Source organism: Microtus pennsylvanicus, chromosome 1 (assembly GCF_037038515.1).
Source record: "Microtus pennsylvanicus isolate mMicPen1 chromosome 1, mMicPen1.hap1, whole genome shotgun sequence".
In the NCBI taxonomy this organism is placed as follows: Eukaryota; Metazoa; Chordata; class Mammalia; order Rodentia; family Cricetidae; genus Microtus; species Microtus pennsylvanicus.
Genome location: NC_134579.1, coordinates 68595125 through 68609568, shown reverse-complemented (window position 1 = coordinate 68609568; position 14444 = coordinate 68595125). Strand labels below are relative to the sequence as shown.

The 14444-nt window shown below is 42.1% G+C and overlaps 1 protein-coding gene across 2 annotated transcripts in view; it reads left to right on the top strand.

Annotated features, from left to right (window-relative positions):
• Tp63 (tumor protein p63) overlaps positions 1 to 11415 on the top strand; it is a 200386-nt gene extending 188971 nt beyond the window's left edge. For both annotated transcript variants that reach the window (XM_075955747.1, XM_075955756.1), the window contains 4 exons: positions 4369 to 4526; positions 6570 to 6714; positions 7955 to 8048; positions 10825 to 11415. In XM_075955747.1, the coding sequence (XP_075811862.1) occupies positions 4369 to 4526; positions 6570 to 6714; positions 7955 to 8048; positions 10825 to 11121 (694 nt within the window). In that variant the 3' untranslated portion in view covers positions 11122 to 11415. The remainder of the gene's footprint in view (positions 1 to 4368; positions 4527 to 6569; positions 6715 to 7954; positions 8049 to 10824) is intronic.
• The last annotated feature ends 3029 nt before the right edge of the window (positions 11416 to 14444 follow it).

Here is a 14444-nt window from a genome sequence, read left to right as displayed (position 1 = left end):
TAGTAACTTTGAGCCATAATTACTCAAAGAATGAGAAAACATTCTTAGATTATTTTTTAACATTTCTTTCAGAAACATTTTTCTTTTTTAGCTATTCTTATGTAAATTTTCTCTGTATTTATAGCAACCTTTATATGATTGTGTGTATTTAAAATGATGGAATATATTTCTTTATTATGGTTGACCTTCTAAAGAACTCTTGCTGCCTGTGGTCTTTAGAGTCAAGCTTACCCAGAACACAGGCCACAGACAGGGTCTGTCCTTGGGAGATACTTAAAAGAGGTGCAATTATTTTTCTACTTATTCCTGTTTTTTAACCTTCCTCATATTCAGAGTTTCCCTCCCCTTCCCTATTCCTTTCCCCCTTTCTATATTCAGGCTTCTAGAAATGGCTTGGCAAAATATTTTTTTTTTTGCTATGTCTCCAAATTTGAGTTGAAAGTTTTAGTTTATATAATGAAAGGATTTAAATGAAGAAAGAGAAGCAAGCAAGGGTTCAGAAGGCCTTAGATACAGCCTGGAACTTAGCATGAAGTTTATCTTTCACCACAAAGCCGTGAAAGGCAGAAACAGGAAACACAATTTCTAATCCCAGATCATTTAAAACAGCGGTTCTCAGCCTTCCTAATGTTGCAACCCTTTAACACAGTTCCTAATGCTGCGGTGACTCCCAACCATAAAATTATTTTCATTGCTACTTCATAACTGTAATCTTGCTACCGTTGTGAATCATAATGTAAAAATGTGATATGCAGAACATCTGATATATGTGATCCCCCTAAGGGGTCGTGACCCACAAGTTGAGAACCACCGATTTAAAAGCACATCTAGCCCTGGAATTCTAAATGTTATTCTTAGAAAGGCACACAGAAGTTAATGGTTTGAGAGTTAAAAACTAGGAATTGTGAGCTTGGTGACAAATGAGATTGGTGGTAGAGAATTTGATGACATGTTTAAGCACCTAGGTTCAATCACCACCACTGAAAAACAAAACAAACCTGTGACTTGAGTTTTCTAATACTCTTCTAAGTATTACTAGCGTGCCCAAAGTATCTGCTAAGATTATAGCTATAGGAGACTTAGCTATCTGTATCTTTATAGCACTTGGGTCCCAGAAAACCCTAGTAAAGCCTCACAGAGGCCCTCCAGTAGAAACCATACCACACTGTCCTTTAGAGCAGATGTCATTGCAGTTTAGTTCTTGACCTTTGGTGGAGTGGGTGACAGGAACAACTCAGCATAGCTTCTGCTTCCTTTTCGATGTTTTGGGGGACTGTTTACTCAAGGGCCATGATATTGCACTTGTAATGGCCAAGCTTTTCACTGTTTTTCAGGGTCTCTGTATTGGCTGTGACTTTCCTCCAGGATCACACATTTTCCTAAGTGTGTGATGGCTGTCCATGTCAGACACTGTGGAGTCAGTAATGATCACAGTGCCATGACCTTCATCTTTGTATCCATAAAACTCACTCATGTTCTAGTGGGTGCATTCAAAATTTATGACCCTTTTGACATTACCCAAAATCGTTTTTAAGTCTACTCAATTAAATATATGTGTCAAGGCTGGGCATTTCGTCTTATGAATTTGTATGTTGGTACCTTACATTTCCTTGACAAAATACTAGGTTTTAGACTGACCATGTGGGGCCGTAAGGGAGTAGGAATGGATGAAGATTCTCAGTGTCTCTAAGATAGTGGGCAACATCCAGGACTCTCACCCGAGTTCCTTCAGACATCATAGGCACTCTTGCAGAGCCAACCTGAGGCTTGCCCTAAGGAAAGGAAGTTCAGTTGTGACATTGATCAAATCCAGGCACTACATAAATTTATCTTATATTGAGAAGCTAACCAACATTTTAAAGGCTCCAAATTTCAGATTTCTTTACTGTTCATCTTTTTTTTCCAATGCCTCTTCCTAAAATTAAGTTTATTGCAGTAAAAAATAGTCAATTGAATAAGTTAGCAAAAAAAATTAATGACCACAGGTTTTAGCAGGACATAGGAAATAGCAATACATTGTGACTGGAAGGCCAGAGGCAAATGCAAAGTTCATCAGTAACATACTTTTATCTTCCCGATTGCAGGATTGCAGTTACTAATGGTTAAAACTACTTTTTTTTTTCCTGGTTTTTCTGAGACGGGGTTTCTCTGTAGTTTTGGAGTCTGTCCTGGAACTTGCTCCATAGACCAGGCTGGCCTCAAACACACAGATCCACCTGTCTCTGCCTCCCAAGTACTGAGATTAAAGGCGTGCATTACCACCACCCGACTGGTTAAAACTATTCTTATCATTAGGTTTGGCTCTATGTTCACCTACTTGGGGAGATGGAGAAGAACATGGAGACTTTTCAAATTAAAGATCCTATCTGATTCTAGAGTACGGGTAACTAGCTCTTAGCTACATGATGGTAGCCCAACGAAAGGGCAGAAGCAACAGCTTGGATACCTCCCTACTACCTTACTCTATACTAGATACCGTCTTTCAGATGCTTCTGGCTTGATGTGAATGTGCTGACTCCCCATCAGGCTCCTGAAACACAGTGGTGGTGTGGACTTACAATTTCTTGGTAGCTGTTAGATTCCCTTTACATAACCATTGCTCCTTGCCTAATTTGGCCTTTCACGTTTCTCTTAGTACTTCAACAGTTTCTTGATCCTGCAACCTTGTTACCCACCATCATTTTATTTCTTGAGGCATGTCCCCCCAAAAAGAAAAAAACAATCAGGGACTATGTGCCAGGAGATTCTTTTCTATCCTCAACCCATCCATCTAGCAGTGAGCACTGGGCATTTGGGCATATTTTCTTAGCATTTCATATTTACTCATTCTTCAAACATTAATAATAATTATCTGTTCACCATGTGCTTCCATACCACAGTGTGGCATTTTCACAATAGTGGCAATCATTTAGACTTGGGAGAAAGACAGCTAGGTAAACTGAGGTGTCTCATAACAGCGGGAGTGTGGGGGGAGCGGGTGTTGCACAGTTATTAGATGATGCTCATTTATACCACTTGGAAAGGGTTCAAGAGAACAAAATTTAAAACAATGGTGGAAAGTGTAGTTGTTTTGTAAAGTCATTCTAATTTCCACAAATAACTGGAGAGCGTATTGTTTGCTTTACCCAGCCAGGCAAGTGCTCTGCACTAATGTAGAAAACTATGGGGAATTCATTGCATCTTCAGAAAGTACCCGAAGTACAAATATTTAAAGCCGTCATTTAAAAGTTTTTAAATTTTACAAAGCATTCAATATTGATATCCTTCACAAACACATAAAAATAAGACCCACATAAAAAGTTAAATTTGTCTTTTAATATATTTATGAGACTGTGACCATGGTCGAAAGGGGGCAAATCAGGACAAAATTGATGAACTGTTTGATGAACTGTAAAGGAGAACTTCTCCCACTGTAGGTTGGGAACATGCTCAAAGCCTCGTTCTATAGTCTTAGCAATTAGTCACTGTGAAGGCTACAGTCTCCACAGTCGGTCCTTAGTATCTCCTCTCCAGTTTCTAGATCCGTCCTCCAATGGATAAGGGATGGTTATCCCTGCTAGAACCACTCCTGTAAGAGTCTCTCAAAGATGAAAATGATCATTTTAGATCTCCTGCTACTAACAGTGTAGCTCATACGGCAAGTGTACATGACTGGCCCTATTGTTTACATGGCTCTAGCCTTTATATGATTACTATTTTTGTACACATAAACACATATGAAATACTTATAGAAAGTCAACACCCCAGTGGTTCTCCTACATAGAATCACGGTTGGCACGCACCGGGTCTTCTCACAGCTCATGAAGATCTCAGCTGAGGAAATGTATTTATACCGTGGGGTTTTCCATAGGACTGCAGGATATTTGACAGCATTGTCAAATGCCTCAGTGATTGACTCTTTCAGGTATTTGCTGTGCCTCCCAAATGCCTGGGCAAGTTGTAAATGGAAGGCTTCAGTTGCAAATAGAGTTTGGTATCTTTCTGTACTCTTCATCAGCCTGTGTGCCTTGCAAAGTTCTTCTCTCTACTTACTGGTTTTAAGATTTAATCAAGCTGAAAAACAAGAGAGAGAAAGAAGATGGAGGAAATAAGAAGAAAAGAAGTGTGTAAATGTACCCTCTCACAAATGAGATACTAAGCACTCTGCTGTGTACAGTCCAGAAAATAGTGGGTTTTGTGATGGCTTTGTAGCCCTTCCTTTGAGTCTCTCATGGACAATCAAGGACTCTAGGTCATTAATCATGAAGAGTATCTGGCCCATGCATAGTTCTAGGGCAGGTTTTAATCTAAGGCAAGACCTGCTGGAAATGACTGTTCCTGCTTTTCAGTATCCCATGCTGACCACCGTTCCCATGTTTGTGTTCCTAGGACCTCGATGCAGTCTCAGTCTTCCTACGGTAACAGCTCCCCACCTCTGAGCAAAATGAACAGCATGAACAAGCTGCCTTCCGTGAGCCAGCTTATCAACCCACAGCAGCGCAACGCCCTCACCCCCACCACCATGCCTGAGGGCATGGGAGCCAACAGTAAGCATCTCTCTCTTCAGCTGCCAAAGGATGCACAGGGCTAGTACAGGAGAAAAACGCTTTAAGGTGCCACAAATGTTCTTCTCTAAGCTAAGTGCCACAGAGGCAGAGGCCACCACAGTTGACTGACTTGGCTTTTCCAGTTAGCTTCTCATTCTTGAGGTATGGGTTTTACCGCAAAACACAATCAAGAGTTAGACATAAGGGTGAGAGTCTTCCCTCAGTAGGGATAAAGATCTCACTGAGACAGCCCAGATGGAGGCCCTCCACTGACCATCTCTGACACAGTTTATAAGAAGTGTATCTGACAAGAGGGAAGAAGTATGGAGCACTAGACTAAAAGCATAAAAATTATTGATTCCCCTCTGGATCCATGCAGAATTAGCTGTGCAACGGCAAACAAGTTAGTTCTTTGCTCTCCTGCTCCGTCTCTACAACAATCCCTCTGCACATTTAGCATTTTATGAATCTCTGGCTTTATAGTCTGACTTCATTCCATATGCAGTAAGCAGGGAATCAATCCATAAGGAGGCTTCCCCTTTACTTCTGTACACATACAAATTCCTCATAGTAACTAACTGGAGATATAAAAGGCAGTGCAAAAACTGGATCTAAATAAGTAGATGCTAATTGGCACATAGCTTTTCGGGAAACAGATTTGCTTTGTCTATTATAAGTAAGCCAGACAAAGGGGATGCAGAGATTTGAATGAAATGAACAATAGTAAAAATGCAGAAGGATAATAATATCTTCACAGATAGAGAGAATGAAACACTGCATGGTTCCTAAAATTCCCACTCAACGAAAAGATAAGATCCTATTATCTGGTCCTTTAGAGTCCCTAATTATTGTGACCAAATCCTTGATTTCTTTTTCTTTGGAAATCCCAGCCTATCCGAAAGAAGCTAAGAGAGCCTTCGGATTGTCTGTGGTCTGGCAGCCCGTGTTGATTTCTCATTGAGATAATCTGCCAACAGGGACTTTGCAATAGGCTGCCTCTCTCATCCTGATAATGCACCCCGAGGTCCCAAACCCGATTGCAGAGGGAAGCCATTCAACTTTATTTTCTTTCTTGTAACAGTAATTAAAATATCTCCACTTGCTCTAGTGACAAGATAGTGGTAGCAGTAACACTTGACATTTACACAACTTTCCACAGATTACATTGTATTTATAGTACACAGTCCTCTGCTGCGCTCAGAGACGTCTGAAGGGAAGTAGATGGAGAAGTCTCAGAACTGTACTTTGCAGCTGGCTACATCACACAGGGGTCTTTCCCCTGAGCCATACTTCTAGTTAGTAAAGAAGCTACAAATTATATTCTTATTTTCTAGATATATTATTTTTTCCAGAAAACAAAATTTGTTCCATAAATTTAATTAGTACTAAACTTTTTGGGGGTGGGCGTGTAAGTGAATACTCGAAGCTCATGGTTTTACAAAACGCCCAAAGTATTGGTGATATTGATGAATTCAAGTGGATTATATAACAGAGTTAGAATCTGGGATTTTTTTCTTACTAAGCATAAGGTTCCCAAACCAATACCATAGCAAGTCCGCCTGTTTCCACACAGATCTTAATGACTCTTGTTTGCTCACATCCCTCTCAGGACAAGCTTTTGGGCGTCTCACTGTGCCAGGAAGTCTGCTATGTCTGTGGGGCTAGAAACATTGATGAGAGCGAATCTCTCTGCTACGGAAGATGAGTTTATCTTCTGAGTGCATAAGAGAAACTGAAGTATAGCCCATTCTATCCAGATAGAGGAGGAACACGTCAGCTTAGGAGAAAAGAACGAGAGTGAGAAGAGAGTCCTAAGGGAACAAAGGTCTAGAAATCTGTAATTAGTTTGGAGTTCTGGTTCTATTCTGCTTGACTAGGCGTGGAGTGTGTGAAGGGATATAGAGAAATTAGGTCACCCTTCCCTGCAATAAGAAAAACCAAACCCACAGCTTTCTGGTAAAACTCAACAAGGCCAGGTCGACGCCTGGGATGCTGGGGAACGATCATCTAGTAACCCTCTCTATTCCTCCTGCTTCCGTCCAGTTCCCATGATGGGCACGCACATGCCAATGGCTGGAGACATGAACGGACTCAGCCCCACCCAGGCCCTCCCTCCCCCACTCTCCATGCCCTCCACCTCCCACTGCACCCCCCCACCTCCGTACCCCACAGATTGCAGCATTGTCAGGTGAGTGCACGCACAGCACATGCTCCTGGGGCCCGGCCCTAGGCATCTGAGGGGGGAGGGTAGACCCTGGCAAGGCTGGTCACACAGATGAGAAGAAAGGACACTGTCCTGGGATTTGAGGAAGTTGAGTCTGATTGGTAGGGTGGCCAGCATAGCTCTATGGAGAAGGCCTGTAGCCAGTGTGGGGCAAGTGACAATGTGTGTGTGTGCACACAGGTTTCAGACCTGTTGCGTGGTCTTCATTTACTCCCTTCTCCCTCCTCGTACTACAGGTCAGTTGCGGCCCATGAATTGGTGCTCAGGGCTGGGTTTCCCCAGAGGGACATAAACTGGCTCTCCTATTCCCTTTCCTGCTCTCTAGGCCTCACAGCTCTTAGTCACCACGGGACCATGATTTTGGAGTTGGATGTCTATAACATATTTTGATATTAGCAAAACTCTGAAATTTGAAGAACCCCTGCCACTCCCCTGAGAAATGGGGACACTCCAGGGAAGCAGGTTTCTTATGGCCAGAAGCTAACAAAGCCTTAAAGACGCTTCTCACAGAGGCACATGCAGCTCCATGGTCCATGCTTCGGGCGTGTCCTCTGCTTCTGGGCAAGCATGCTTTGTTCCTTTGGCTGCTGGTCGAGCATGTTTCGTTCATGTGCAATGTTAGCCACAAAGGTGATGCAGTACCTGGCTTAGCTCAGCAGAAATCGATTCTGGGATGAGAGTGACATCACCAGTCTCAGGCTAGTACCTCAAAGAGAAATATCTGTGTGTTAAGGATATAGATCAACATGTATTGATATTTCGGAGTACTAGCCTGCAATATTTCAACTGTCTAAAACATTCTAAGAAACCCCCAAACACAAAATAGTGAATGTAGTGATTCTCAATTTGATGTGACGAGACAGGAGGCAAGAGGACTGGGGACCTGACCACTGGACCCTTCACCTGTACCCTGCCCCCATGACTCCTCCTGCTTTTGTTCAAAAGGATACCTCAGATTGCCAACTGAAAAATCGTCACATTCTAGAATGCTTATGCTCAATTTCTGTGGTCAGTTTACCTAAAGTTTGAGTTTCTAGCAATCCTCAAACCTCAAATCCAAGGCCCACACATACTTCATTTGCCCCCAGACTCTTATGCAGGGCATCCAAGGGCAAAATAATGGGTTTTCCTTTATCTCGCCAATGCAGTTGGGGTGAACTTTCTTTTTCTGTTTCCTCCTTCCTTTTCCCTCCTCCCTCTGCAGTTTCTTAGCAAGGTTGGGCTGTTCATCATGTCTGGACTATTTCACGACCCAGGGGCTGACCACCATCTATCAGATTGAGCATTACTCCATGGATGTAAGTAACTGTTAGACTTTTCTCTTTAGTACAATTTCTTCATTTTTTTCCCTCTGGTCCATACGCCTTATAGTTCCATCCACGCTAGTTTTAGACTTTGTATTGGTCCTGCTTCTAATCCTCAATTCTGATGGAGCCCATAACTCTGTCAGAAAGATTTTCCAGGTTAGAAGCTAAGCAATCAATAAACCTGACCATTAAGCTATGGCTTAGTGTGCCCATGTGTATACAAATGAGAAAGAAAATATAGAATTTGTGCAATCAAGAAACTTTAGTCTCAAGACAGGTGGCTGAAAACCAAGCACTTGGGAGGCTGAAACAGGAGGATTGCTTCAATTCAGAAGTTTGAAACCTGCTTGGGCAACATAGTGAGAGTTACTCAGAGATTGGTTGCAATGTTCTCATTAGTCTATTTAAATCACCAGGCAGGAGAACAGGAAGGACATACAGAGAAATGACAAAAGTGTCATTGGCCATTGTGAGTTCATAGTGGTACCACCAAGAGAAGCCTGGCTGTAAATCTCTAGCCTGTGACCCTGTTCACTGGCTGTGTCCACCTCTTCTTAATGCAGAGCTTTAAGGATGAGTCAGCTGTACCTTTCAATACTGTAAGACCCTCTATTCATTTGAAATGCTGTCAGCCCAGCTCACTGCCCCTATGGTCAGGAATGATTACTGGCCGTAAGTCTGCGTCCTGGGCAGGACTTTTAGTAGCAGTGAAATTTGAGGCTGTCACTGCCTCTCGGGGCCTCAATTAATCCAACTGAGTTACAAATCCCTCCCTTCTGGCTTGGAAAGTCTTTGAAACAAGCTGCATGTGATGGAACTTTCTCAGGCTTTCCACTCCATTTCTTGAACTTTTGCATACATGGGAGCTACTTTGTTTGCATTTCAGCAACCTGGTTGGTTCTCCGCCTCCCTCCTTGGCTGCTCTTTCTAGCGCTCTCTGTGGCATGTGCTGTCCTCCGTTCTAGCTTCCAGATGGCACTTTGGACTGATGGGAGGAGATCGTCTCTGCCTCTGCTGCTGTTTCTGTAGTGGGGACTCCTTCCCCTCCTTGAGCACCGATGCTAGAGATGCCCCTGCAGCATGACAATGTCCCAGCCCCAAAGAGATCAGTGTGTACCACGCTTTCTTACGCCCATCCCTCCCAACTCTAAATGTTACTCCTGGTGCTTCCTTGATAGAGCCTACCATAGGTAGAAACTATAGAGAATGCTTCAGGAGTAAGTTCTGACAGACTATTTGAAAATCACGTTTCTCCACGGATGAAAGCAGTGTGGCCCTGTGTTTGAGAAATACCCATAATGGAGTCCTATGTGGTAGAACAGAAAGTCTGCTGCTTCCCTGTGTTTTTACAAATACTCACTTGTAGACTTGCCCCCTCTGGGGAGTGCCAGGATTCTCCTGCAGCCGTTAAGGTTCAGAGGCGATTCCCACAAGTCTGCCTCTGTTGATGTGCTGAGGTTACACAGAATCTTGGGCTCATGCAGAGTCTCAGAGGTATAAAGAATGCAAGAAGCCATCTAGCATGCTAACTTAGTCTGTTAGTGGATCATTGTCTTCTTACTATGCATTCTTCTGCTATAGAAGACGTTAGGGTCGCCGTGACGGTCTGAAACACAAATGATGGGACAATATGAGAGCATGGTGCAGGTTTCTGAGTTGGGACATTTTGGAAAACGATTCAGTTTTCTCATCTTCCCCTCAGCATCATTTGGTGCACTTCTGGAAACAGACACCTCTTGTGTCTTTGCAGCAGTCTGCTGTTTTAATGTCCCTTTCTGCTGGAGGATTTTGAATACATTGAGTATCTTCAGATGCAAAGCTGAGCTCATAATGCAAATGAGAACAGTATAGTATGTGTTTTGGAGTTTCGAGAATGTCATACCCACCCTCACCTATGAGCCCATAGTATCTAGAATGCAAAGCCACAATTGTCTCCAATGCATCCCAGTGGGGAACTAAGAACAGATGCCATCTGCTAAGCTGCTTTCTGCCCACCTTGCTGTTTCATTGAGCTGAAGCATATTAAACAAGCTAATGCCAACCAATGCAAGGCATGCATCATGCCTACTTAAGACTAACCCTGCTGGAAAGGCCTCTTGTCCCTCCCATAGTGCACAGACACAACTGCTGTGCATTTCAATGCTCTTTATCCACACACCCTAAGACCGTTCGGCCCATAGGATAATTGTAGTTATTCATAAGTTCACCATTTATTTACCTTGTAATAAAATTTCAAGGCTTGTTAACCTAATCTTCTGTTATTCTCTCCATAAAATGGGTATAAAAATATCCAGCACTAATTTCAAGATTAAATAGGATTGTGAAGATAAGCTAAATAGTTTGGTTCTTAGGAAACTCTCAATCCCTACAAAAAAATCTGTCCTCCTCCCCTCTTCCCCCACTGTTAGGGACACTCCATAACACCTTTCTCCTGGTGGCTAAAGCCCCACAGATTTTAAGAATCTTACATTTCTTGTTGAGATTTTTGCCCTCTATTTAACTACTGTCTACACTATTTCGCACAGAGAGAAACTAAGGCAAATAAAGAATGAGCGAATTGCTGTCTGCAGCACACGTGACCCACCTGAGTCCTATTTTCGTTCTCAGTAACATAACATCTGGAAGTCGGTCAGAAAGCTTTATCTGCCAAATTAGTGATAATAAACTCAGATCATTTTAAGCCCAAACACCAAAGAATGAAAAACAGCATGTAATAAAGGATTAGGTGTCTGCCCTCTAATGTCTGGGCTCCTCCCTTGTCGCACAGGATTTGGCAAGTCTAAAGATCCCTGAGCAGTTCCGGCATGCCATCTGGAAGGGTATCCTGGACCACAGGCAGCTGCACGACTTCTCTTCACCCCCGCATCTCCTGAGGACCCCAAGCGGTGCTTCTACAGTCAGTGTGGGCTCCAGCGAGACCCGTGGTGAGCGCGTGATCGATGCCGTGCGTTTTACTCTCCGCCAGACCATCTCTTTCCCACCCCGCGACGAGTGGAATGACTTCAACTTCGACATGGATTCCCGCCGCAACAAACAGCAGCGCATCAAAGAGGAAGGGGAATGAGCGCCCACTGCAGGGCTTTGCCTGTCTTTTTCCACCTCCCAGCCCCTACAGGGCGCACTTGCTTGATCTTCAAAGCATTCTTGCTAGCGCTTCTCCTTTTCCTTCTCAGTCCGGTTTCTAAAGGGACGGAGAAGTAAGAGGCTGCCTGTTGCCGAAAGTCTGACCTGTCACCTAATTCTGATTCTGGCTTTAAGCCTTCAAAACTCTTGCTTGCAGGATGCGTTGTCCTTGCTAGATAGAAGTTAGCAAAGAAAGCAGCGGGTCTCTTTAAGCAGCAGAGAACTCTCATTGACTTTTATAAAGCATTTTCAGCCTTATAGTCTAAGACTATATATATATATATATAAGTATATATATAAATATATAAATATACAATATATATTTTGGGTGGGGGTATTGAGTATTGTTTAAATGTAATTTAATGGAAAATGAGTTGCACTTACCAGCCTTTGAAATTTGCTTGTTTGGATGATTGATCTGTCCCCCTTTATCAGGGGTATCATGTATGGTGGCAGATATGTAGAGTTGAGTGGTCGATGTGAATAACAGTGATGTATAGGTCCTCTCAGTTCTTTGGATGTTGAGCATTGAGCACACCAAACCTGTGGATGCATCCAGTGTGTTTACCATTGCTTACTATGAGGTAAAGCTGTATATATGTACACAGTTTCTCTGTCAGTCTATTTCATGTTAGCGGTGTCCATTCCAGTCGGACTGGTTCACTCGGTGGCTATTACAAGCAAAATTTTATGTTTGCTTTTTGTCACACACCATAGGAAAGGAAAACCTCTCTTGCTTTTGTTTGAGAATGAAGAAAGCATTTCTTTTTTCTTCTGGAAATCCTTACATGGTCCAAGTCAGCTATTCCAAACATCTGATGGGACATAGCCAAGTATACAGTGGCCCCTTGACATTTAAGGCCCAACAGTTTAGTATTTAACAGGGAAATATTTACTGCCATTAGAATAGCCTTAAAACTAAATTTCACTACTGGATTGATCAAGTAAAAATACATATTCACCACTTTTGTAAGAATTTAGGCCAATTGGTCAGGATGGGTGGAATTTGTCTGGTTTTTACAGGGAGTTGTGATATCTATTAGGAATATTCTGGAAAAACAAGCCTGATTCAAATTCTGAATCTCCACTATAAAGAGAGATGTCCCATCCAACTGTGAAGTTAAGTTCCTCTTGAAGCATGGAGTGATGCTTGGGAAACAGACCTTTAAAAGCCTTTCCTGTCCACAAGACACTGCATGCAGAGGCTGGTTTGCCTCTCTTCAAGGTCTGGAATGAGAGCAGGGGGTTGACACCTAGAAACTGAGGAGTGCAGTGTTCACATGGCAGGAGCTGCACTTCCATTGCTTTCCTCTTGATCCTCAAAGCAGGCATCAAGATCCAGTTTTCCACCCAGCCCATTCCAGGCTGTGTAGACATAGAGATGTCCACAAGTCAAGGAAAACGCTTTTCACCGAAGCCTTTTAAACCACTTCACAAAGACACTTGTCTTACACTTTATGTCAGCATGCAGCAGTCCGTGTTCCTCCTAGACGTTTTGGAAACATTTTGGCACAGATATATATCTCTTCCCAGTGGAAAGCATGTGTTGTGTATATGCTAATGAGCTCCACGGTCCTGCCATGTACTTTGATAAAAGGCTGTTGTTCATTGCACATGACATCCCATTGGTATTTGAAAATGCAAATGGGCGAACGTGCCTCTGAAATGTAATGCATGGCCTTGACCAGAAAATCTTACATTGTGTATGTGCGTGTGTGAAATTGCATACTGTGCTGTTTTGTTTGTTTTGGTTTTCTCTTTGGGGATGGTTGGGTTTTCCAGAACCACAGCTGAAACTTTTTTGTGGTTGTTGATATATATACATATACATACACATATGTATATGTATATATATCAGAAACACCATTTAGTGAGAATATGATGTCAAATAAGACATGATGCCTTAATTGTAAGAAGGGGGGAAGGGAAATTTGTTTTTTAATTTTTTTAAAATTTTGTACGTTAAAGAGAATGAGTCCTTAATTTCAACGTTTTGTTATGTTTAAATGATGAGAAACATTATTAATTTCTGTAACAAGTTCACGGCTTTGCAAATTCCCTTAGTTGGAGAATGAAGCTGTGTCTTGGCCAGGTCAGGAAGACAATGACTTCCTGGGTGTTGTGAGTATTGGGGCTGTTTTAGCATTGTTAAGGTGGCACTGGGGACTCTGAGGCATTTCAGCACTATTTAGGGGGCACTAGGGACTCAAAGTTTCTGTACTGTACCCTATGATTTTGGCGTTCGTCATGAGCCACAGGTAGGCACAGTTCCTCTCCTCGCACCACTGTTAAAAGGGCGTGAGCAGCCAGGGATGCAGTGAAAAGCATGGAGAACAGACATCCGCTCAGTGCCTCTCACTTGGAGAGTGGGATTCCTTTGCTTGGCGACGAAGTCAACAGGATAGAAAGCAGAATGTTCTTTATTAACCCATTTAGCTTTTGTTTCCTTGATTTTTCCCCCAAGTACGTATGTGGGATGTTGACTATGAAAGATATGTGGGTTTTTTATTTTTATAATTGTACAAAATTAAGCAAATGTCAAATGTTTTATATACTTTATTAATGTTTTTTTCAAAAGGTACTTTCTTATAGACATGATACTTTTTTACAGCTTCAGTTGCTTGTCTTTTGGTATTTTTGTGTTATGGGCTTTGGTGAGCCAGAGGCAAATCTATAAGCCACTTTTGTTTGCCAGGACATGCAATAAAATTTAAAAATAAATAAAAATACGTGAAGAAATTGTGTTTGTGTGTGTGTGTGTGCATGTGTGTGTCTGTCTATACATCCTGCCAACCTCTGAGCTTATTTCTCTTACTGTGGAAGAGAAAGAAACACTTCAGTTGAGGTCAAAAAGAGTTTGCTATCCAAGTAGGGATGAGATTGCAGAGTGTTTTAGTTTTATTTCATTTTTGACTGTTCTATTTTTGATTTTTTAATAGAAAATAGATTTTTTTAAGGTCATGATTTCCTCTCTGTCACCTTTTACCAGATCCTCCTCACCTACCCACTTCCACACCTTCTTTCCTCTCTCCCTCTCTTTAGAAAATAGACAGGAAAAATGTAGATAATTCACACACAGAAGACACATAAAAACACAAAATTTGAAACCATGATATATAAGCAAAAAACTATAAGGTAAAAAAATAAAATAAAAGCCTAGACAAGGCATTAATGAGACAAGAAACAAACAAAAAAAATCTCCCAAGATACCATATCATTGATTGTATACTGAGTTCGTAGTCTATTGCTAGGCATGGGGTCTGT